Source organism: Centruroides vittatus, unplaced genomic scaffold (genome assembly GCF_030686945.1).
Source record: "Centruroides vittatus isolate TY-2023 unplaced genomic scaffold, ASM3068694v2 contig_979, whole genome shotgun sequence".
NCBI classification, from domain to species: Eukaryota; Metazoa; Arthropoda; class Arachnida; order Scorpiones; family Buthidae; genus Centruroides; species Centruroides vittatus.
The window spans coordinates 104383-127227 of NW_027122650.1; the positions used below are offsets into that span (position 1 = coordinate 104383).

At 35.9% G+C, this 22845-nt stretch overlaps 2 protein-coding genes across 4 annotated transcripts in view; one reads left to right on the forward strand and one right to left on the reverse strand.

Moving 5' to 3' along the window:
* The window catches only part of PGAP3 (Per1-like protein PGAP3), a 32034-nt gene extending 31624 nt beyond the window's left edge, over positions 1–410 (forward strand). For both annotated transcript variants that reach the window (XM_067283152.1, XM_067283153.1), the window contains one exon: positions 123–410. In XM_067283152.1, the coding sequence (XP_067139253.1) occupies positions 123–177 (55 nt within the window). In that variant the 3' untranslated portion in view covers positions 178–410. The remainder of the gene's footprint in view (positions 1–122) is intronic.
* Positions 122–22513, reverse strand: LOC136985796 (cilia- and flagella- associated protein 210-like). 2 transcript variants are annotated; one of them, XM_067283150.1, is made up of 9 exons: positions 22400–22513; positions 20602–20790; positions 9147–9320; positions 7807–8012; positions 5995–6169; positions 3632–3717; positions 3361–3553; positions 707–862; positions 122–639 (listed from the first exon to the last, which is right to left on the reverse strand). In XM_067283150.1, exons 2-9 carry the CDS (start codon positions 20788–20790, stop codon positions 418–420), a joined length of 1401 nt encoding a protein of 466 aa, XP_067139251.1. In that variant the 5' UTR covers positions 22400–22513; the 3' UTR covers positions 122–417. The 2 variants fall into 2 exon arrangements, with proteins under 2 accessions (XP_067139251.1, XP_067139252.1); XM_067283151.1 differs by lacking the exons at positions 3361–3553; positions 3632–3717.
* Between the last annotated feature and the right edge of the window lie 332 nt (positions 22514–22845).

The following is a 22845-nucleotide window of genomic DNA, read 5'->3' on the forward strand; positions in this document are numbered from 1 at the left end:
TACAGAAAATTGCACCAGTGATCAAGACGAATGGATTTCTTTTCCGGTGAACTCTTTCCTTACGTCGTCGATATTTGTAATTATTGGTCCAAAACTAATAAAGGATTTTGTGATCTTCACAGGTTCTTGATCGATGACTGCCTTTACGAGTTGGCGGACAAATCAAAGAAGAAATGAAGGTGAGCAGGCGTCGGAGGTCGAATTGTGATAAAGTGGATGCAATCTTCTAATAATTATTTACATTATTATTAATATTTGGAATCTTGTTAGCGGAATTTACGGACGCGTGTTTATCGTTGTTGTTTCGTCCCAAATTTCCAAACGATTTTCAACTTTATAAGATTTTTGTCATCTTGTTATTTACATTGTTAAATATTCAGATTTCCAATTAAAGAATATTCTAAAACATCTCTCCTTTTATTCTGAAAAAGGTCCAAAACAACCCACGTTACGGTAGGTTTCCCCACGCCAAATTTGTCTTCCCGGAGGAGGAAAAATAGTTCCCAATGTCTTTTTCAGACCGAAAATAGGTGCTCCTCTAACTTCGGTTTCAGTAATTAAATTTCGGGCATAGAGACGAATGGCTAACTCTTCCTTTTCACTTTTCTCCTTTCTTCCATAGTACTGGTTTTTCGGTTTCTGGGGCACAAGAGGCAAAAATTTATCGAAGGAGGAAAGTGATTGCCTGACAAAAAATGACACTTACCATTGCCGAAGAGAGGAATTGAGGACATTGTTCTATTTTCTTCCACCCTTTCTCTTCCCCTTCTCTCAGTCGTGATTCGTGATAAGTGTGTTTGGTGTATCGATCTGGAAGATAACGCAGACGCTCAGCCATTTTTCTCTTTTCGGTTTCTTTGATCTGAAAAGATTCAGTCCCATTAGTTGCCACCTTTTCCAAAGAGTGCATGATAATCAAACAGGAGGTCGTCCACCATGTCCAGAAAAACGCACCAAAATTCCGCAGAAATGTTCAAAATCTTCCTGTTTGGAATAAAAGGTCAGTGGTATAGGACAAACGGAGAGAGTTACACTTTTTAGCAGCTGGCCTAGAACCGGATTTAATAAAGTCTCATAAGACACGACATAGTATCTCTCCAACATCGTAAGTTATGAGAAACGATATTTTATACTTCGTATTCACAAAACACGTAGCGCTTACGAGAAAACAAACTAGTAACCAGTGTGTTTCTTATGACATCACTAACGACCGCTTCCGTTTTTAATACAGGCAATAGGAAAACGTTTCTTTAAGAATTTTCTTGCTGTACGTTGTACTTGAAGGTAGCATTTTATTTCTTTAGAATTAATAGGATTAATGGGTTAATAGAATTAATGGATAGGAATTAGTTGCTTTTCGATTAATTATTCATAAGTATAATAGATGATACCTAAAAATGTAATCGATCTAGCTGTGAAATTACCCAAAATTGATACTAAAGTTATATTAATAGAAATGTTGGAGTTAAAAAATTAACAAATTTAATCAAAAAATTATAACATTTAAATTATAATGAAGATTATTTTTCCGACGGCATTCTGTAACAGTTTTAATTCCACCGTGAAGAATTCTATTAATTTTTTTCATCATTTGATAACATCTTAGAAGTTTCGAATCAGAAAAAAATGATCGACTCGATTATCTATCTATCCATAGAACCAAATACTCGACCATCAATACATAGACTTACGCGAGAGCTCTTATTGTAGTCTCGTAACTACTACGATATCTATCGTAGCTTACGGTATGCTTTGTGAATACGAGACTTTTTTTTCATCTGGCAACTTACGAGGAATATCGTCGTAACTTACGATACGAGGTGTTTGTGAACCCGGGCCCTGGCCATTAAGGAAAATTCCCAGATATGGAATATTCACTGTTCCACTAAGACTATCTGCTTTTACATGTACAGATACAGATAATCAACTTACGATGGAGTTATATTCTAATGAACACATTCAATAAGTCGAAAATGATATTCAATGACACTAGTTATAGTAATTTTTTGGTTATTTATGATAACTGAATACCAGTAATTCAAAAATAGGATAAACTTGTATTCATTTATTTATTAATAAATGTACAGTACAAAAAGATTTACGGTACATTAACTTCATTGTCTAAGGATGTTACAGATACAGTACAATATTCCTCAGTGAAATTTGATCAGTGTGTATGAAATAGGAATGAAATTATTAACGACATTCTCCTGATCACTTTCCAACTTCGTCTATCACTTGTTAGTCATCTTTAAAAAATTGTTACAGCTTTGCTGTTTTCGTTTAATGAGTTTGCAGAACCATGGAAATGATGTCTGTTTAGTTAAAATCAAAACAGTAAAACTAATGCAATTCGTCAGATAGTTCGTAACGTAGTTCAAAAATGTAATGTAAATCATTTCCTACAAACTTATCAAATTTACTGTAGTATATTGTAAATGTAAGTACTGCTAAATTGTATAGGCATTTACCATTAACCTAGTCAGCTGAAACATGTAGGGCCCGAAGAATGTTGCGAAGCTTACAAACAACAATGCTTGATGATGATGGAAAGTGTAGAGCGCCGCTTTTCCACATTATCTGGCACTGAGATTATTTTACAGACAGACTATTACAAAAATATAATGATTTATAAGTCAATTTTTAAATTTCTTATAAAATCTCTTCTATACTGTCATGAAAATACGATACAGATGATTCAATTTTTTCTAAAAAAAGGTTGTGTCCACAGGGTAGGAAGTTAAAAATAAAAAAATGTTTTAAAGATTGGCAAAATTCGCTGAAGGTTGAAATAATGGTTATTAATACAGAAAATCTGATACATATCTTTATTAATAAGCATTAGCAAAATTTAAAGATTATTAATTTTTTATTTCGTAGTCAGTAATGTGTGTAAGCCAGCCCCTTGGTTATTTTATTTAGGTCGAATGATGACTTGAAAAGAAATCATTTATGGTATTTAGCTTTAGTTACACAAACTCTGAATAGTTTTTTTTTACCATTCTAGCCATCCAATATTAAGGGAATTTATTTCAGCTGAGTGGAGAGAGACAAAACACAATCTATCTGGGGCAGACTTCCCCATGAAAAATGGGTTCCTGATTTGAATTCAAGCATGGGTCATTGGAGTGACTGGCTAACCATAGTTCACAGGCTGTCCAGCCATCCAACCAAGCTTTAGTAAAGTTTGCCTGATGGCAGTTAAGGTTTAGGAGACCCGGGATCGAATCTGGGTGATCAACCCCAGGAATTTTTCACGGGGGGGTCTGTTTCAGATATGCCTGTCTTTTCCGCACCAATCAATCGGCCCATGAATAAGTAATTGGTGCCAAAAGTCAAAAATGAAAAAATAAAATTTACCTGTTTTTTACGAATATGTTCTTCAAGTAGCACTGCCTCCCGTCGTCGTCGCTCAACCTCTGAGTATCGTAGGGTCATCTCATCATCCTTTTGCCGGACGTCTTTTAGATGCTTCTTTTCGTCTTTTCGTCTCTTTCCCTTCTCCTCCTCTGTTGCCCGATAGACGGCTTGCGCCCGCCTTTCCTCTCCTTCCCTATAGAGAAAAGGTTCGGAAATCCATAGTGGCAGAACTACTTTAAATACCTTTTTTAGTGAAAGAAAGTGCACTTACTGACGAATTTGTAACATTCTTTGTTCTACAAGATGCCGACGACGGGTTAGACTCTGAAGGATAACATCTCCTCTCTCCTGGATTTCCTGAAACGATTTTGCTTTACATTTCTCATTATTGAGTTTTAGCCTTATACCCCGTTCCCACCGAGTATTTCAATCTAGATTGTGACCAAGTCGGCGACTATACTGTGGTGCGACCTCTCTCGACTGAAACGAGGTTCAATTGCGATCGACTCGAGAGTTCTCGAAACTAGATCCAGTCATAAGAGAGTTCTCACAATCCCACGCGCGCGAGAAAATACAAGACGGCTGCGGAACACGTGTCGGGCTATCAACAGAGAAACAAAAAAGATATTTGGAGACACGATGACATCTGTCTATTATTAGATATATGGCAAGAAAAAGTATTTATTTCTAACCAAAACTTCCATTTTGTTTGTTGGTGTTCGTGACTTACCGCGTAGTTATGCCAGTTTTATCATCGCTTGTAATAGCTGGGCTTTTCTCAAGCGGACTGCCTGTGCGAACAGCTCGACGTTCGACTGACGACAGTTACAATCGAGATCGAAGTGAGTCGTGGATTGTGTGCGAACGTAATATTATGGGCACTAGACGGCTCTCTTTCCAGGGTCATCGAAGGTTCTGCAAGACTCAACGGGGAGCGAGGTGGTAGAGGATGGTGCTTGACATATCCAGAATAGATCACCCTTGAAAAATTCTTTTGGTAGCTACTAAAACTATCTTGAGTTTCCCATAATCGCAGGCTGATGCTTTTACTGCACATAGAAGTTGTCCTAACAAATTTTCGGATCCGAGGTGCAGTTTAATTTTAGACGGGCTCAATAAAATGCGCTTGCATCGAATTGAGCTTTTGTAAGACCGTTTTTTTTTTTTTTTTTTGTAATGTTTGTTACAATTAATCAATGCGCACCGGTGGAAACTTCAGGATTTCATCTGAATGATGGACAGAAATAATGGCTTAAGCCAATTGTTTTAATTTTGATGCATGTGTATAGGCCACCGTACTACGACGTCCTAAAATTGAAAAGCTCTTTTTAATTAACCAAGGTATACATTAAACCTATACACGACCCATTGTACGTTCCTTCCTCATCTAATGATCCGCCTGCTTACAAACGGTCGGCATTTAGGGTTCTTATTAGAAGGGAATTTAATTACTGCTCTAACATATACGACAGGTGGCAAGAGTTAAATAGGATCAGAACCATTGCTGGATCTTTAGGATTTAAAACAGAAATCGTTGAAAAGTTAATAAGATCGTACTCGGTACCTAATAAAAAGAAGGCAAAAGAGAATACAAACAAAGAAATTACTAAATTCACATATAGCGGAGGAATGTCCAATATCATGAAGGAAGTAGCCAACTACAAGAGTACAAGATTAATATATAAACAGGCTCCTACGATTTATAGTCTACTTAGAAACGACAATGACAGGATAAAGAAGGAGGAGCAGTCTGGAGTGTACAGAATACCATACAAAAATTATCAACTAGGGCATACAAAAATTATCAACTGAAGAAAACTTAGTGATGAAATTTGCCATGTGTCCGAGAAAATACACCATATAGTTTGTGTTCAAGTTGCAGAATAAGCACCGGCACGGTTTCATAAACACTAGGGCTAAATAAAGAATATGTTGGTAAAAGGCTTAAGGAACATGTGTATGATATAAGTAAAGGGCACTACAATACAGCACTATCCAAAGTAGCACAAACTGAAGGTTCGGTGATTGATTGGAATGAAGCTAGGATTATTAGACAGGTGTGCTCACCATCTTTAGCAATCACTTTGGAAAAATTTGAAATACAGTATATAGATCCGGCAATATGGGTTAATGAACTATAAAGACGCCACAAATTTATCAACAGCATGGAAGTATATGATTGATCATAACCCAGTATAATATGTTATACAGCACGCACTCGGTCCATATAATTAGGTTTATTGTGTTGATATATTTTATTATGTTAATTTACCTTAGTTTACTTTGTTATTTTAATTTACTTGGATCCATGTATTTATTTATTTTCTATTTATCTTTTATATATTTATATTTAAATGAATTGTTCGAACGGATATAGAAATTTGAATTTTGTTTCGCATAAACGTTCGAACTGGAACCGATACAAAGAAACGTTCCAAAAAATTTCAAAAATACCTGAGGATGACCTGTGAAGCAGGTAGAAAACGTTAGTAGGATAATAAATATTAGTTCTGGGATACATAAGGTGGTTGTGTCAATATAGTTAAATTATTGTATTTTTAAGATCGTGAAGTCGAGAAGGGTTTTATAAGCTTGGCCATTGGTGGGTGCAATCAAAAGGAAAAATGGACTCACCTTTTCTTTTCGACGGCGGTCGTCATCTCGAAGATCCACGGAAGGACGCTCTTCTTGGCGCCTCCCCTCGCCTTTTCTTTCGAGAATAAGGAATGGGTCGTTTCCGGACGTCCACCTAGTGTATCGGAGATGGTCCAGACGATCCACGAGCCTTTGTCTCTCCTTCTCCTCTATGCTGTCGATCAAGAATGAGAAAACTTCGTTATTTTTTGTGCTTTCAGCACGATCACGGCAGCCATCTTCTACTGAGAGAGAATTTCCATTTCTCGATTATGGTAAAGACGCATGTCTATATAAATATAAAGTAAGGCAGAAACAGAAAAGTGACATCTTCCTATCTAGAAATTTATGCTGTTCAGAATCCATAGGGAACCTAGATCAGAAAATAAATCAACTTTTTTCATTTCTATGGAGATTTTCTGTTGTGTTTGGACTAGGGTTGGCTTAAGTTCAAAATCAAAAATCGAACATTGGGAGGTAACATTATGATAAAAGTTGATGGATATCCAGCATTAAGTAGGTAGAAGCTACTCTGGAAAATAAGTGAATAACTCAAATTAATTTGAATGATCAATTATTGAATATTTTTACTTGTTATTATGTTACATATTTCAACTAAGTTTTTCTCGGGAGACTCGGCTGCCTCATTGTAGAACTGGCCGAATCCATGATGGATATGATTAAATAAATGTAAAGGACCTCTTAGTGCTCAGGGACAAAAAGAACAAAAAACTAGACTATGGGCAGATGTAATCATTAAGGCCGGATGGCCGAGCGGTCAAGGTTAGCAGCCTGCCGCCCTGGGGGACCCGGGATCGAATCCGGACGAGACGAAAAATCCTCGGGAATTTTTCGGGGGTTGGTCCGTTCGGATATGTCGGTTCCCGTCCCTCACCACCCGGCCGCCCCATTGTGGGCCTGGCCGAACCCATAATGGGCTTGCTATAAGAGGCCCTGTTAGTGCCCACAGGGCAGAAAGAGTTACAAAAAAAAAGATGTAATCATTAATTGATCTATCGTCAATGATTGCATGGAACTATCGCATAGCAATCCCTTTACTTCATCGTGTTGCAGTTCTGTTACATTAATTTTTTGTTGAATATATCTACAGATAATTATTTTTTGTAATTTTATTCTGTTTAATGGAATTAGCAACATTTATACATATGTGTAGTAAAACGTCAGTGAGCATTGTATTTATACATTATTTGATTTTGATAAAGGGGTCACGTACTTCTTGTATTGTACTTTGTTTCTAATTTTTATCGTATATTTAAAAAATTAATATTCCTCATTTTAAAATAAGTTATATTATGGAAAGGTAAGCATAGGCTAAGTATTTATGTAATAATTGCCTTGTAATGATAATATGCTTATCTAAATTTTTGTAATTTATATATGTTGCATAACTACTTAATTGTATAAAGTTGCATTTCTGAAACATGTATATATATATTTTTTTTTAAATAATGATGTCACATAAACTGAAATTAATGTTTTGTGAATTTTATGACAAGTTTAGCTGTATTCAAAAAGAAAAAAATTTATAAATTTATTTTTAAAAATTCATGCAGTAAAGGGTTAATCTTTTCAAATGAGTGAAGAAACATTCGACCAGACCGTAAACAGTAGAATCGACATGTCTATAAACTCCTTTTATTGGTCGAATATAAATAACAATTCCTTCGCACGTAAAAACTCTTCTTTTGGGTTTGAGCAGAAATTTCAGAAAATATTTTTAAGTTTTCCGTTTCCGCCTACCTTTTGTTCACACTTTCCGATCCTAATTCTCGGCTAGAAAGAAACACTCACCTCCGGATTAACGACCATCGATAAATCGACTTTCGGAGTCGATCCGCCCATTTTTTCTCCTCCTCCTCTTCTCGAAACCTAGATGCCTCTTCCAAAAGCATTTGGGTTCGTTGGTTTTCGGCTTCGTCTCCCAAACTATTTAGTTTCTTTCGGATCTCTATTTGTCGTTGTCTATTGCAGAACGCTTCTCCGGCCAAGAAGGCGCTCTAATTATAAAAAGGATAGTGTTTAAATGCAGGGGACTCCTCATCTTACTTTATTCTAGGAATCTGGCATATGCAGGTTAATTTATTCGTTTTCCGAATTACCCGGTTGGTCTCTGTTTGCTGTAGAAATAAGAATATTGGAATAGGAGAGTGAATCTATCCTGCCGGGGTGGTAAAGTATCTGTCAGCCCTGATGGGAATTTCGATGCGAGCCTTTCTATTGAGATTATAGCCACCATGAGAGGTGGAATCGACCGCGATGAGAACAATGGTCGTAGTGCTTATTGTCCATCTGTTCCCGGCCTTAAGAACGGATCACACTATGGCGGTGATGGTTTTACCCAACTATACCTATCAGAGTCACAAGTAAACAGAATTTTTGACCTTGTCTATCCACAGCCTGTAATTACGAGCATGTTCGGACATTTTCTTAGACATGCTAATACTTATTTGACACTCAGTAAAGCCCTTTATCGGATGAGTTATAGAATTTCCCTGAATACGAATTTTCGTTGTTTGGATACGCAGCGATACCGCTTTATCCTATTCTATTTTATACAACTAAATTGAATAAAACGGAAGTGATTAAAAAGTTTGAAAATTCAAACATTGCATTACATGACGTCGTATGATGATTTTGATTTTTAAAATCCCAAATTTCAAATTAGGCTATAATCTCAAAATATATATTATATTCTACTGTTCTATTTCATAATGAACACAGAATATTTTCTATCTCGTTTGTGTACACATCGGCTCCATGGTCGGCTTCCGTAATGAATATGGGCTCCATTCTTCGAGATACCAAGGGATTTTTTGATGCATGAGTGAAATCACTGATTTAATGGAAATATGGCTCAAGTCAGACATCAATAAATTACAATCGCTAAAGTACAATTTCACAGGTTGCAGTTTATTGCTGGTTTCTTAGTTTTAATAGATGGACGGGATTAAGAATGAGACGTAGAGAAAGAACAGGCCTGTGTTCTATCGGAAATCGGATTATTTGGTTAATTTATCAATGAAGTGCCATATTTTTTAATCGGGAATAAGAAACGAGTATTTCGTGAGCTTTCGATACTATTCACCTCACCTTAAAACTATGTTTAGAATATTTAAAACGAGAGTAATTACGTTTAGCGATTTGATTGGATCTTTCTGGAAAAACAGCAATTTCTTGGCTCGGGACAGACGTCTTCTCCGCTCTTCCTCTCGGTACTCCGTTTCTTCCGCTTCTAACTTTATTAAATCTGTTTCTTTCCGGATAGCCTTTTCTCTTAATTTCAACAGTCTAGTTCTTCTGTGGCCCTGAAACAACGACGTTAATTATATGTTAGAAGTATAGGGCAAGAAGAACCGGATAGCCCATCCATCAACCGCATTTATATAGAAGAAAAAGGATATGTTGCCATCGGTCGTTAACAAAAAACTTTTTTCATATAATTATTTCTCTCCTTTTTTTTTTTTTTTTTTGTTTTAAAAGAGAGATTGCGTTCCCCATCTATTATGTTGCGTCCGAAAGGGCCCGAAAACCGCGCCAGTCTCGATTTGTTGGACGTAACGTAGATCATTTTTTAATGATCCGGACGATTCCGATGTGTCCACTATACAGACTGCAAATTTACGCGTCCAGTATCGAAACTTGCCAATAATTTCGTTTTTATTAATAGAGATCGGTTCTCATCAACAGATCTTTAACACTTAAAGCACTGACTAAAAGTAATCTGTTTACAGAAAAGTAACGATAACTATAATTATAACCAAACTCTGAAGACAATAAACGAAGTTTTACAAATCTATTTTAACGTACTATATTGTACTATACATGCTAATTTTGATGACATTAAATGACTGACGGCTGGATGACCTGAGTAATCAAGTTTATCAGTCTGAGGACCCGAGATCGAATGCGGAAGGTGCAACCCCAAGAATTTTTCAGGAGCGGTCTGTCCCGAATATGTGGGTCCTCGTCTTCACCACCCGTTCGTCCCCATTGTGGCCTGGCAGAACTCATAATGGGTATGGGAAAATGCCCCATTAGTGCCCTCGGATAGAGACACAAAAATAAAAAACAAGCCATTAATGACAGATAACATTATCATCTATGATTACAATAAGCTAATGAACGGAATCTACTCTATATCTAAATAAACTAATACTGTATATATATACAGGGTGGGCCAGCGAAAACGAAACGGCAGAGTGTTCGTGTTCGTCCAAGCAAAGCGCTCGGACAGGTCGATTTTACTCTCGAGGGGACATCTTTTGCAATAAAGTTTTTGCGATTCTGAATATTAACTAAACAAACATTTTTTTCGAAATAAATGTTTGTTTAGTTAATACAAAATAAATGAGTTTTTAAAATTTTTTGTTGTCTTTTGTATTCAGAATCGCAAAAACTTTATTGCAAAAGATGTCCCCTCGAGCAAAAGATCGACCTGTCCGAGCGCTTTGCTTGGACGAACACGAACACTCTGCCGTTTCGTTTTCGCTGGCCCACCCTGTATATATGTTACAGTAAAAACCCGTTTTTAGTGAAAACGCGTTTTAACTAGTTGAAACTAGTTTTTACTGGATGTCATTGTTAAAACTAGAATTTACTGCTAGTCAAAAATGAATTTGAGTTAAAACTAGTTTTAACTAGACAAAACGGGTTTTAACAAAATGGCTTAGTAAAAACTGTTTCGACTAAGGTCATTCAGCTAACACGTTCCTATAGTGTATGATGAATTTCGTATCACTTTAACCCTTTTCCCCCGACATCTTGTTTACGTTTATTTTGCGATCCCTCCTAAGGCAATATAGGTCAGTCAGGCGATATTATTTTAAAAGTTCACCAAAAATCAAATTATCATTATATCTATATGAAAAAAATCACTTACATTTATTAATATCTTTAGTTTTAAATACGATATTTTTCAATGCATTTTATTAGAAAAATTTATAAGAAAAAATATATATATATATATATATATATATCAGAACTGACACATGAACTTGATAATTTGTAACATTTTGTGAAAATTAACATTGTCTAGTTACATAGTTGTTTGCTGGCACTGAGCCAGAAAGACGTAGAATATTGTTTTGTACAATTCGATATAACACTTATGCATGTATGTTTATTCGTTGTGAAATTATCGCACATTATATCAAACATTTGTTTGAAATCAAAATTTTATACTGCTATCAACTAATATAATGAATTATTATACTTTATTCACTTCATATCGAACGAGATTATATCTGTTGTTAATAAATTTTACAAAAATCGATATTTACCAAAGTAACGATGAATCGGTACCCTCGAAGTTTTGCTTAAAAAGCGAGAGTACCGATCGATCGGTGCCTTCAGGGACAAAGGGTTAATTAATGTTAATAACACAGATGTGTGACCAATATTTTCAATAAATATCGTATTAAATAATACAAATGTTTTAATCCCAATCATCGCTTTATTTATTTCCCCCAAACATATTTATGTAGCTAAAATTAGTTTTAACTGATCTTAAAAGTTAAAAAGTTAATGTTTGATTTTAGTTTTATCTAAAATTAAAACATGTACAGCAGTAAATTCTAGTTTTAACTAGACAAAACGGGTTATAACAATGAAATCCAGTAAAAACGAGTTTCAACTAGTTAAAACGCGTTTTCACTAAAAACGGGTTTTTACTGTAACATATATATATATATATATATATATATATATATATATACATACATACATTACACTTTCTCGATTAAACCTCGGAATTGAAATAAACTCCGATTAATAAAGGTGCTGTTAAAAATAACTTGGGATGAAAAGCATGGGAAAACATGTTGAAATACTATAAAGTACAGGATAATGTACTTTATAGTATTTCAACATTTGTAGTTTAGAGTGACAAATAAGAAATTTAACTAAAATTCTATATTGTCAAGTTGTATAGAGTCAGACAGGTTTACGGGAACATTTTTGAGATAAAATTATAAATATTATCAAATATTGAGTGTGAAAAGGCAAGTTTGTAAGTCGAGAGCTTACCAACCGAAGGATAATTACAAGAACTCGAATTTTTTAAACTTTGCCTTATGGACACTAAGAGGACCTTTTTTAGTAAGTCCATTATGGGTTCGGCCAAGCTCATAATGAGATGGCCAGGTGATAAGGGACGGGGCCCGACATACCCGAATGGTCCATCCCTCGGAAAATTCCTAGAGTTTTTCGACCCGTCCGGATTCGATCACGAACTGTCATAGTACATAGTGTCATAACCTATTGGACTAAATAAACCGTTTTAATCGACCCTTTGGGACCCTAATATAATGATTTGATACCAACTTTTTTCTAACTTCCAACGGAATAATCATACCCTAAACGGTGAAGTTTTTAAAATGAAATGCTTTCAGTTTATTTGATAGACCAATGCTAAATCAATCAATGCTAAAAAGTACCGTACCTAAAAAATCAATAAAAAATTTATCATCAGTTTTCATATATTTAGAATAATTATATATCCTGAAGATGTTTTATGAAATAGACTAAAAACGTTTGATTTTTAAAAAATTCATGTCAAATTGTCTTGATCACGTGCCAAGAAAAACGCTAGACACGTTTGCGCCTTGGCTTCAGGCCCTGGTGTGACTCATTTGTACCATTGTAGTTCTACCACAGTATCCAAGGCAACGGAAAGGTCGTGTATTGTATACAATGTAATATCATATGTAAACACATTAGATCAGGCATGTCAAAGATACTGCCCGCGGGCCCTAACTGGCCCGCGAGACAATTACTTGCGGCCCACGACATGAATTCAGTAATGCTATTTGTTTATATTTTATTATCTTGATACCAAAGAAAATGTGATATTTTGTACTTAAACAAATAATACTTAATAAACAAAATTATTGAACTCAATAATTATTATTATTTTTATTTATTCATATTACTTAGAGTTATTTATTTTATTTGATTTGTTTTTATGTTTAATTTTTTGTTTACATTATGTTTTCTCTATTTCATTTTTTATATTTCAAATTAATGTCCGTCTTCGCAAGATCATTTATTACATAATTCGCACTATTTTTCACATAAAATGAATGTTTTCGAAATATTAGTAAATTACAGTTTATCCTTGTACTTTGAGTTTTGCAATCCTTATTTTCGGATCAGTTTACAGACCTGCTTCAGGCCTGTAAATTGGCCGAAAATGTTTGTTCTGTGATTAAAGTTATTGTGGAAAAGTACTGTACAAATGGTGTTTTTTTTTAATTTATTGTCAAATCTCGGGTTATTAAAAAAGAGTTTTTTGAGTCGGCTACTTTTTAGAAAATGTTTGGCTACAAAAGCTAAAAACATCTGACCCGCTGTCATATTCCAGACAAAAAATTGGCGCTTAAGTAGTTTGAGTTTGACATCCCTGCATTAGATATTAGTCTTTCACGCCATTACATGAGAGATGATGAACAAATTGTGTCGTGTAAGTTTTCTTTTGCCGTTGGATCCCAAAACGTCCGTCTGCATTACCAAAAGAAGTTAAAACTATTCTCCCCGGGAACGTTAATTTCTTACGATATAAAAAAATATTGGAACCACGTCTGATTATAATAAATTCTTACTTAAAGACAAACGAACGGTCGAATTGTTGGGCTATAAGCTTGATGTTTCTATTAAAGCAGTCGAGGTAGACAAATCAAGAATACTAGAGAGCAAAAGAAGTACTACAATCTCGAAAACTAAAATTACCAAAAGAAGTTAAAACTATTCTCCCCGGGAACGTTAATTTCTTACGATATAAAAAAATATTGGAACCACGTCTGATTATAATAAATTCTTACTTAAAGACAAACGAACGGTCGAATTGTTGGGCTATAAGCTTGATGTTTCTATTAAAGCAGTCGAGGTAGACAAATCAAGAATACTAGAGAGCAAAAGAAGTACTACAATCTCGAAAACGAACTAGAAATCTGCCAAGCTACGGGTGAAAAAACACGTAACATCTGTCTTCTCTTAAATGCATTAAAGACGATTCCACCCACATGAATTGAATCGGAAAGGGCATTCTTGATAACAGGCTTTTCATTTAGTTAAATAAGAATCAGATTGAGTGATCCGAGTATTGACCATCTTTGCTTTTTAAAATCTTAATACAAAATATTATTGTAAATTTTTTGTCGTCGTCGTTATCGTTGTATGCAGTTTCCAGCAAACTTTAATAATTCTTTTTCTATTTGTGAAAATTTCTACGAAATTCAATAGTAATTTTTAATATATATCTTACACAACCTTATTAGTATGATTTTGGAGGTTGCGGGACGTATTAAATTACTTTAAAAAATGAAAAATAATTATATTATTTGATTTCAAGATATTTTGCATATCTTAAAAATAATTAATTCTATCCCGGGATTTTCCGGGATCCCGGAAAACAGTTCACTTTTATGCCGGAATCCCGGAACAATCAAAAGACCGGGAAATGAGAAACACTATGCAGCACCCAATCTTTTGAAATGTCCCTACGGACTTGCCTGACCCGTTTTCGAAGTCCTTCCAAGATATCTTTGTAGTAGGCTTGATTAACTGTTTGTCCTGAAGGAAAAAATTCTTTGTGCACAATTCCACAGCTATCAGAAAAACGATAAGCATCGTCTTTACCCTGGATCTTTGTGCCATCTAAACAACATGTTTTTCGATAAGGTGGCATCTCCATAAGCTTGGTTAAATCTGCAAATGTCTTGAGTTTCACACAAAGCTTTGATAGCGTAAGGCCGCGACTCCACTAGCCGTAAAAGGGCCGTAAAACCCCTCACCGTAAAAGCTTTTACGCCTGAGCAGGTCGTAAAATATCATGGTCACGTGATTAAAAGCTTTTACGGTGAGGGGTTTTACGGCCCTTTTACGGCTAGTGGAGTCGCGGCCTAACGTTGTTTGAGATTTTTCTCCATTTCAAATGTAACGATGTGTTAAAACACTATCTTACACAAACAGAGATTGTGCACGTTTGACTTAACCGATCAACTTGAAACAGGTCTACATATGCTGCTAAGAAATCTAGCAACGCAAAAATGCCAATTATTGATATGTTAAGCTGCATCAGTCATTAAATAAAAAATCAGTACACTTACTTTTGGAACAGACCATGTATGGCTGATGAGGATCTTTTGGACCAAATTGCTTACCAGTAATAAAGTTCCATTCTGATGACAGAAGTGTCATTTTGATGCTCTCAGTAAAAGTGTGATAAATCTGTGTTATCTCTACTATAGTGTTTGGGATTCATTCATCAAGGAAGGTCATGCTATATCTCGAGTGGGGTCAGACATAATGAAGATTATACACGTTATTACAATTTTTTAAATAGAACTCATCTGTATCCTCAAAAAATTAAGCTTTTCACCATTTTATAATAATTAATAATATAAAGTTTTCAAAAAGTAAAATATCATAAAATTGTTTGTGGAGCCATCTATTATTTATTATGATTATGTAAAAGTTATTTTTTGAATAAAATCTCATAACAGCGGGGAAAGTTATGAAACTCATCATTAGTTTTTTTTTCTTTTAATTTCCTGATGTATTGTAATAATTCAATTGTGCAATATGATGGAAGAAAGTCAGTTCTTCTGATATAGCCTTAATCCTTCCAGTTAATTTCTTTTACGTTTGTTCTAACGTTTTCGGCCCACCCTGGGCCATCTTCAGGAATATAATGAATGAACGTGTAGAATTAGAACGTATACATCGAATGCCTTCCGATTCAAATTACTGTGAAACGGTTAAATTTGTTGAAGGAACATTCTCTCGTGCTATGACGATAAGGCACGTGAGAAAATCTCGGTGAAAATTTACTACATAATCGTTAAAATGAATGCTTTACGACTCAAATATCTTGTGATTTCCCTTCATAGCAGTATTTCCACGCTTGTGAAATGCTAGCCGCATCTTTATAGTTAACGCATGTGTTTTTCAATCCAGCCTTGTAAATTTCTAGTGTTTCCATTATTCTAAGCTGGTCTGTGCGGTGGGTGAGTCTTATGATACGAGCATTTCCTAGATCCGCAGTGATACCAGGTTCCGTAGTTGCCCGCGCCAGGGCGGTGGTATATTTGCGTTTCTCTATGTCGTACCGGTGTTCCTTCAACCGTTGTTGCAGGGAGCGTTTGGTAGAGCCTACATAGACCATGTTATTATTAAATCTGCTGTCCCACATAGGGATCTCATACACTCCTGGAGCGTGATTTAAGTCTATTGGGTCCTTTCCATTGCGGAGTAGGTCATATACCGATGGTGGCCTACAATATGCCATCTTGGTTTTTGTGATGTTTGAAATTTGTCTATATATTCCATCAAGGTGGCTGTTATAAGTTACAACTTTCCTCCTTATGTTGTTATCCTCCGGCCCCACCACTTCTGCGTGCCTGTTGTTTTTGTTCCCCTGCGCGCACGTGCGTGCGATGTTATATATTAGGTTCTTGCTGTACCCATGCATAGTTGCCATTTGTTGTATGTGTCTGAGTTCCGTTAAGGTATCCTCATACTTCGAATTGTGCGTGAATGCACGTTTTGTTAAGGCTCGGAAGGCCGCGATTTTGTATGTATACGGATCTTCCGAGTTGGAGGGGATGAATAATGGTACGTAACAATCTTTGTAGAAGACCTTAAACAAGATTTCATTGTTATGTATTTGTAGTTGTAAGTCGAGGAAATGTGCCGATGAGTCGCTTTTTTGGTCTAGTTTGAGGGATAAGCCATATGGGTTATTGTTTATTGTGTTTAGGAACCTATTAATGTCAGGTTCATCCTTCCATATGATGATGATATCATCGACATATCGCTTATAAAGTAGGATGTTGGAACCGAAGGCCGGAATGACTTTATGTTCAAGTTTCCTTATTACCAGTTCACATAGGTCTCCGGATAGGGGGCTGCCCATTGGAACCCCTCGTTTTTGTAGGTAAGTCTTATTACCAAAACGGAAGAATGATGAATAGCAGAGTATGTCCGTGAGTTCTAAGATTTGTTTGCGGTGTGCTGAGGTACCTGCCTGGTTAAGCAAAATGTCCCTTAACTCGCAGAAGCAAGGTTGTATTTTTATAGAAGGGTATAGGGCTTTGAAATCTAGGATAGTGATGCATGTAGTGCCCGTGGGGTTGATTGCCCTCAATGCGTCGATTAGTTCTAAAGAGTTCTTAATGGTCCAGGGGTACGCGTTCATGCGCTCATGTATGATTTTGTGTACCGCCATTTCTAATGGTTTGGTAGGCGAATTCGCTTTATCTAATATCGGTCTAAGGGAAGGGGTCTCCTTGTGGGTTTTGGCAAAGGCAAAGAGCCTAGGGATGGCCGGAGAAGCAACTACCGCGTTACGCAATCCCCATTCCTTAGCAAAATTGGTTTGTGTGAGACGCTTCACCCTTGCTTGCAGTCTTTGTAGGAATCCGTCATCAATATTTTCACATTCCGTGTCATTAATGTATTTTTGCATCATGGAGTTATATGTGGGTCTCTTCATTAGAACAATAGATTTGCTTTTGTCCGCTTTGAGGACTACAATATTCTTATCCTTTAACCATTTTCTTGATTTATGTATTAATTTCCAGAAACCATTATCTGGGTTTCTATTGTTGGTTTTACTTATCTGGATTGCAGTTTTCCATCTGTAATACTCTTTGTGGACGTCCGGCAGTCCCGTTATGAGGTATTCTACTTCTGGCATCACCCTCTCAGGTTGTATAAGCCGATCCTTAGGAGCGTACATGGGCCCATGTTCTAGCGCATTGATGAGGTAATGTGGTGGGGAGATGTTGTCCCAGCATATCAGTGCGATGTTATGTAACGGTTCTTTATGAGTTTGTTGACTAGTTATCCACTCTATCTTCTTTCGATACTTCTCGGACAGTTTCTTTTGTAGGATTTCTTGGTATCTGGTCACTCTCTGGTTGAGATCTTGTAGTAATGTGGGATATATCATTCCAGTACGTTTGATTGATGTGAGTTGGGAAAGTCAGTTCTGTGTTTATTGAGGAATAACGGGATTTGGGTATACGTTTTTTGACGGATCTGGTAAACAAAACGAAAAGGATAAAGTTATTGCTTTGAAGAAATACATCAGCTCCATCTCGGAACGCAAAGAATAACTTAAGTTGAAATAGAAAAAAAAAACTATAATGTGATTTTCAAAGCGCCACCAATGACCCCATCCGATACAGATTAAATAGTTTGTAGTCAGAGCGGAAAACAAAAAAAACCGAAGAAAAAAATGTTGAACGTAGTCATCAATAATAGTTGCAAAGAGATTCTGTCGGCTGGGAGCGGTGGCGCGTTCCTGTAATCCAGCTACTGGGAGGTCGGAACTAGAGGACAACTAGAGGATAGAACAATGCCTTCGCGATGTACTACGATGACCAGATGTCCGCACGAGAACGATGTTGTTTCCATAGTTTTAGGTGGTCGAAACGAACATTCGGGGCCACCACGAAAAAGTGCTTAAGCACATAAAAAAGAACCGTTTAACTTACACGAGGCAAAAGCCTCCGCGTCGTTGAGTAGTGAGGTGATCTGTAAGTAGGTCCGTGCCGGCATTCTTCCAATACAGTTGGACCTAGTTCTGCATTTTCAATTAGAAAATTTTACTATTTTCGTACTGTTTATTTTACGTGGACGTTAATTATTTTACTTTTGCTTATCTCGATAGATGGCATCATCGACGACTCGATTCTATACGGTACTCTATCTGAACTAAGGTGTAACAAAGGAAAGGTGAGGGAGATGTAACAAAGGAAAGGTGAGGGAGGTGTGACAAAGGAAAGGTGAGGGAGGTGTAACAAAGGAAAGGTGAGGGAGGTGTAACAAAGGAAAGGTGAGGGAGGTGTAACAAAGGAAAGGTGAGGGAAGTGTAACAAAGGAAAGGTGAGGGAGCTGTAATATCACAATGTTGATAATTCCATTAATATCACAATGCTGTCATCCATTTATAGCCAGGTATAGCTATCTAAGTAGTAGTTTTGTTTGATATACTATAGACATAATTATAAAGTAAATGCAAATGTTGCATGGTGAGATAGAGTAATTAAAGTTTAGACATTTTCCGTTTTCAGTCATTTATTCGTTTATTTATTATTAAAATACAGCAAAAATTTACTACGAAAGCAGATTTGAGAGTTTTTCTTTTCTTTGCTTTCCAACACAAGCAAATAACTTTCTGTTTCGCGTATTGGCGCATTCTCAATATAATATAATAATGAATTTTGTAAGCTAGTATCTGTTCTGCCTGTTCTTTATATGGAAATTGCAATGCTTTGTTTCATAAAATATGTTCTAATAGCGAATTGCATCTGTCTGAACTGTTCTCGAGATTAAGGAAAAACAGACAGCGGGAATTTTTAGGTCTACAATTTTTTCAAATTGTAACCCAGTTATTTCTTTTAGTTCTTACAGACAGTTTCCCATCGACATGTTGCTGGTAAACAAATCTTTTGTCGTTTCTGTTTGTTCCTTGTTTTTCTGTTTCTCATAAATATGAGGAACCAGTTTCGGCGTTTACGAAACGGTTGGAATTCTAATTAAAACTATTTGTAAACGCTGTATCCTACTGGGTCAGAGATAATCTCTTTAAAGCTCATACATGGCAGCCAATGACAAACCTGCCCAAGATATTGTGACGTAAACTGTATCTTCTATAGAAGAAAATGATGAAATATTTTTTGGCAGTCTTTCGGATAGAATGACCCGCAAAATTGCCTCAATTTATTCAACATTTGCATTTAGAAGTATTTTTGTAAATATTTCGTACTTCGTGACTTATTGTTGGGTTGCACCAATTTAATATTTCAGGATGGGGCAATGATTAAGAGAATTATTGTCTGCTGCTGTATTAAGTTACGTCACCCTAATGAATTTACGAACATCGGAACAAACACGGACTATTATTTAACGTAATAAGCAGTTTAAAATTCTTGTTTATTTGTTTTGTCGAAACCGTGTCTTCTTTTTCTTGTTTTGTTTGGTGTCACGACTTGGTGAATTTATAGACACTTGGCAAATTCATCTATTTAATCCATAACGTTTACAGAGACGCGTTTCGGGCTTTCGCCCCTCTTCAGTCTGTTACGTAATATACATATGTTGTATCTGGTGGGCATGTGTGAAGCACTCTGGGAGGGAGAAGTTACACGCTGTGAGACATGCAGGGAAGCAGTCAAGTTAGCAGGGAGGGGAAAGTAAGTGGGAAGACGTAGTGCGGAAGGTGCCGGACAGATGCCCACCAGATACAACATAAGTATATTATGTAACAGACTGAAGAGGGGCGAAAGCCCGAAACGCGTCTCTGTAAAGATTATGGATTAAATAGATGAATTTGCCGAGTGTCAATAAATTCACCAAGTCGTGACACCAAACAAAATAATTTTTTAAAAATTTTAAAATTCGTTACGTGTTTTATATTATACTCAGAATATTTCCCCACAAAATAAGACTTATTTTACGAATCGATTCTAAGCGTCTATGAATTAATGCCAACTTTGAAGTTCCGTTGCCCCATTGTGTCCCCCTTCTTTACTTAATATTAATAATCGAAAAGTTAATAAAAAATTTTAAAAAATTACTCACGGCGGGAGTATTGCCCCAATGTTTCCAAAGACTCTTCGAAAATTCGTATCTAGTTTTCTGCTTTTCCTTCCATTTTTTCGCTTCGGTCTCAATTGTCTCCACTGCTCTCTCCGTTATTCCTTTCCATCTGTTGCCGCCCAACACCAGGCATGGCGAATGAATGGCGTGGCTCGCGTTCTTTATGGTCATCTATGAAATAAGTGGTTGAATTTTAGTTCAATATCTCTCTTCTGACCGATTTTTTCGTAAACGCCGGACTGTTGAAACGTTTCTATTCCAGAAGTCTGTAAAGGAATTCTGCAAACGTTAGAAAAACATTTAAACCCCTTCCTCTTAACGACCGAATCGCTCCAAGGCCAAATGAACGTGGCGGAAAAGACATCAGATTGCTACTCTGGAAGACCGAGAACTCAATCCAGGACAGCAACTATAGAAACATTTTTATTGATATTTTTCCTGAAACCGGTCTTTTAAAGAAAACTGCACATCCCTCATATGTTGCTTGTTGCATCTAGCATGTCGCATTTGATCATTAAGTAAACGAAATCACCATCTAGATTTAATTTAGTACGGTTATCTTATTTTCCTACTTTTAATAATATTTACTCTGAATTCTCATCTTTTAAGTTATTTGTTTTTATTTTAAATATTCTGTTCTATATACTTTCGGGAGATGATTCGAATAGCAGATGAACGGCGGACACCAGTTCGCTAGACTACAATTTATTTTCCATTCCTTCCTTCGTTCAAGATCTTTCGTAAATAAGAAAAGCCTTTGTTAGAACTTTGACAATCAATTTCCGAACGGCCATCCGAATGAAGGAGATAGATTTAGAAGAATATATTAAAAATGAGCGCTTAACACAATAAAAACTTGTGGTAAAGGTAATTTTGATCGAAAATGGCGGATGCGTCAATTTAGAAACCTTAAAACTCTGCTACTTCCAGTCAATCTGATCTAATTTTCCGTCGCGGAAAAATTCGCAAGTGGAGATTTGACGAATCATTTGGGTTTATAATGTTCGTATTTTAATGTAGATATTAACAATATGATAAACGGCAAGTGCTGGAACCCTATTTCGAAGGTCATGGCGACGCGCTAAAAGACTTCTGGGAAAAATTTACGAACCGAAACCGTGTTGATGGATATCACTGAACAAATTTTTTAAGCTGTGGTTATCTGGGATGGTTTTAATCGCTTTTGTTTCTGCATAATAAGGCGGGATTCAGCCTTAAGGCCCGGGAAATAGGGAACGGGAGAAACTGGTCATTCAATTCAGTTCCGAAGAAAAAGCGAAGAAGCTTCCGTTTTTGAAGTTAAAAAAGAAACGGTCAAAATTAACCTTTCTATTGTAAGTTGATTTTCGATTAAAAATGTTACCTAAAAGAATAAACTCCAATTCGAAGATATACAAATTTAAAACTTTCAGAAAACGAAGTGGGTAATAATCTTCTAGCACTTCGTTTACTTCTATTGTTTTCCAGTAAACGTTTGTTAACGTAGCTGAGGCGCTTTAAGTTATTTTAATCCTTAAGTTTGGTGTCAGTTCGTCCTCCAAGGAAATCGAAATATTCTCATCTTTTTCATTCTGGTAATGCACCAATGGACTTCGAAAAAAAGAGGGCTAGAAAAAATATGAAAAGGGAAAGCTAATTTTTTGTTTCAATGGGAAGAAATGTGGAAATCGGCATTAATTAAAAATCTCAAATGAATGCAATTAGTAACTCGCTGATTTTCTGTCGCGTTGGCGTGGTTAAGAAAGGAATCATTCACGAAATCACAAATACTTTCACTTACTCTTTCAGTTACTGACGTTCGTACGGAACTCCTTCAAAAAATGTATTAGAACATCAATCGAATCCAACGTAGCTTGGTTTCCATGCCAACTACTCTCGTCCGATTTTTTTTTTTTTTTTTTTTTTATAATTCTCAATCGATCGTCGATCGGGACGAGATTTTAACATAACTGCTTTATAATCTTTTATTCTGGAATATTAATCTTTTCCAGAATACAAATGGAGTTGATGTTTATTAACGTAAAGGAAAAAAAAAGTTTGGTTTTCATTACGAAGTATAAAAACATACAAGTATAAGAAAGAAAAATAGAGGAAAATATACATGTACTGTACATTTCCATTCAAACAACATAAGTGTGAATATATTTGATTTATATTGCCATTACTGTCTCTAATTAATCAAATATATTTAAAGAATGTATATTTATATCGAGAAATTATTTATCG

Bases quoted from the DNA above. Each gene is read 5' to 3' on its own strand.
- LOC136985796 (XM_067283150.1), bottom strand. From the start codon at position 20,790: ATGACCATAAAGAACGCGAGCCACGCCATTCATTCGCCATGCCTGGTG. The intron at 6,170-7,806 runs GTGAGTGTTTCT...CTTGATCGACAG, and splicing joins CGATGGTCGTTAATCCGGAG to CATAGAGGAGAAGGAGAGAC. The intron at 863-3,360 runs GTAAATTTTATT...GAATCTTTTCAG, and splicing joins AACATATTCGTAAAAAACAG to ATCAAAGAAACCGAAAAGAG.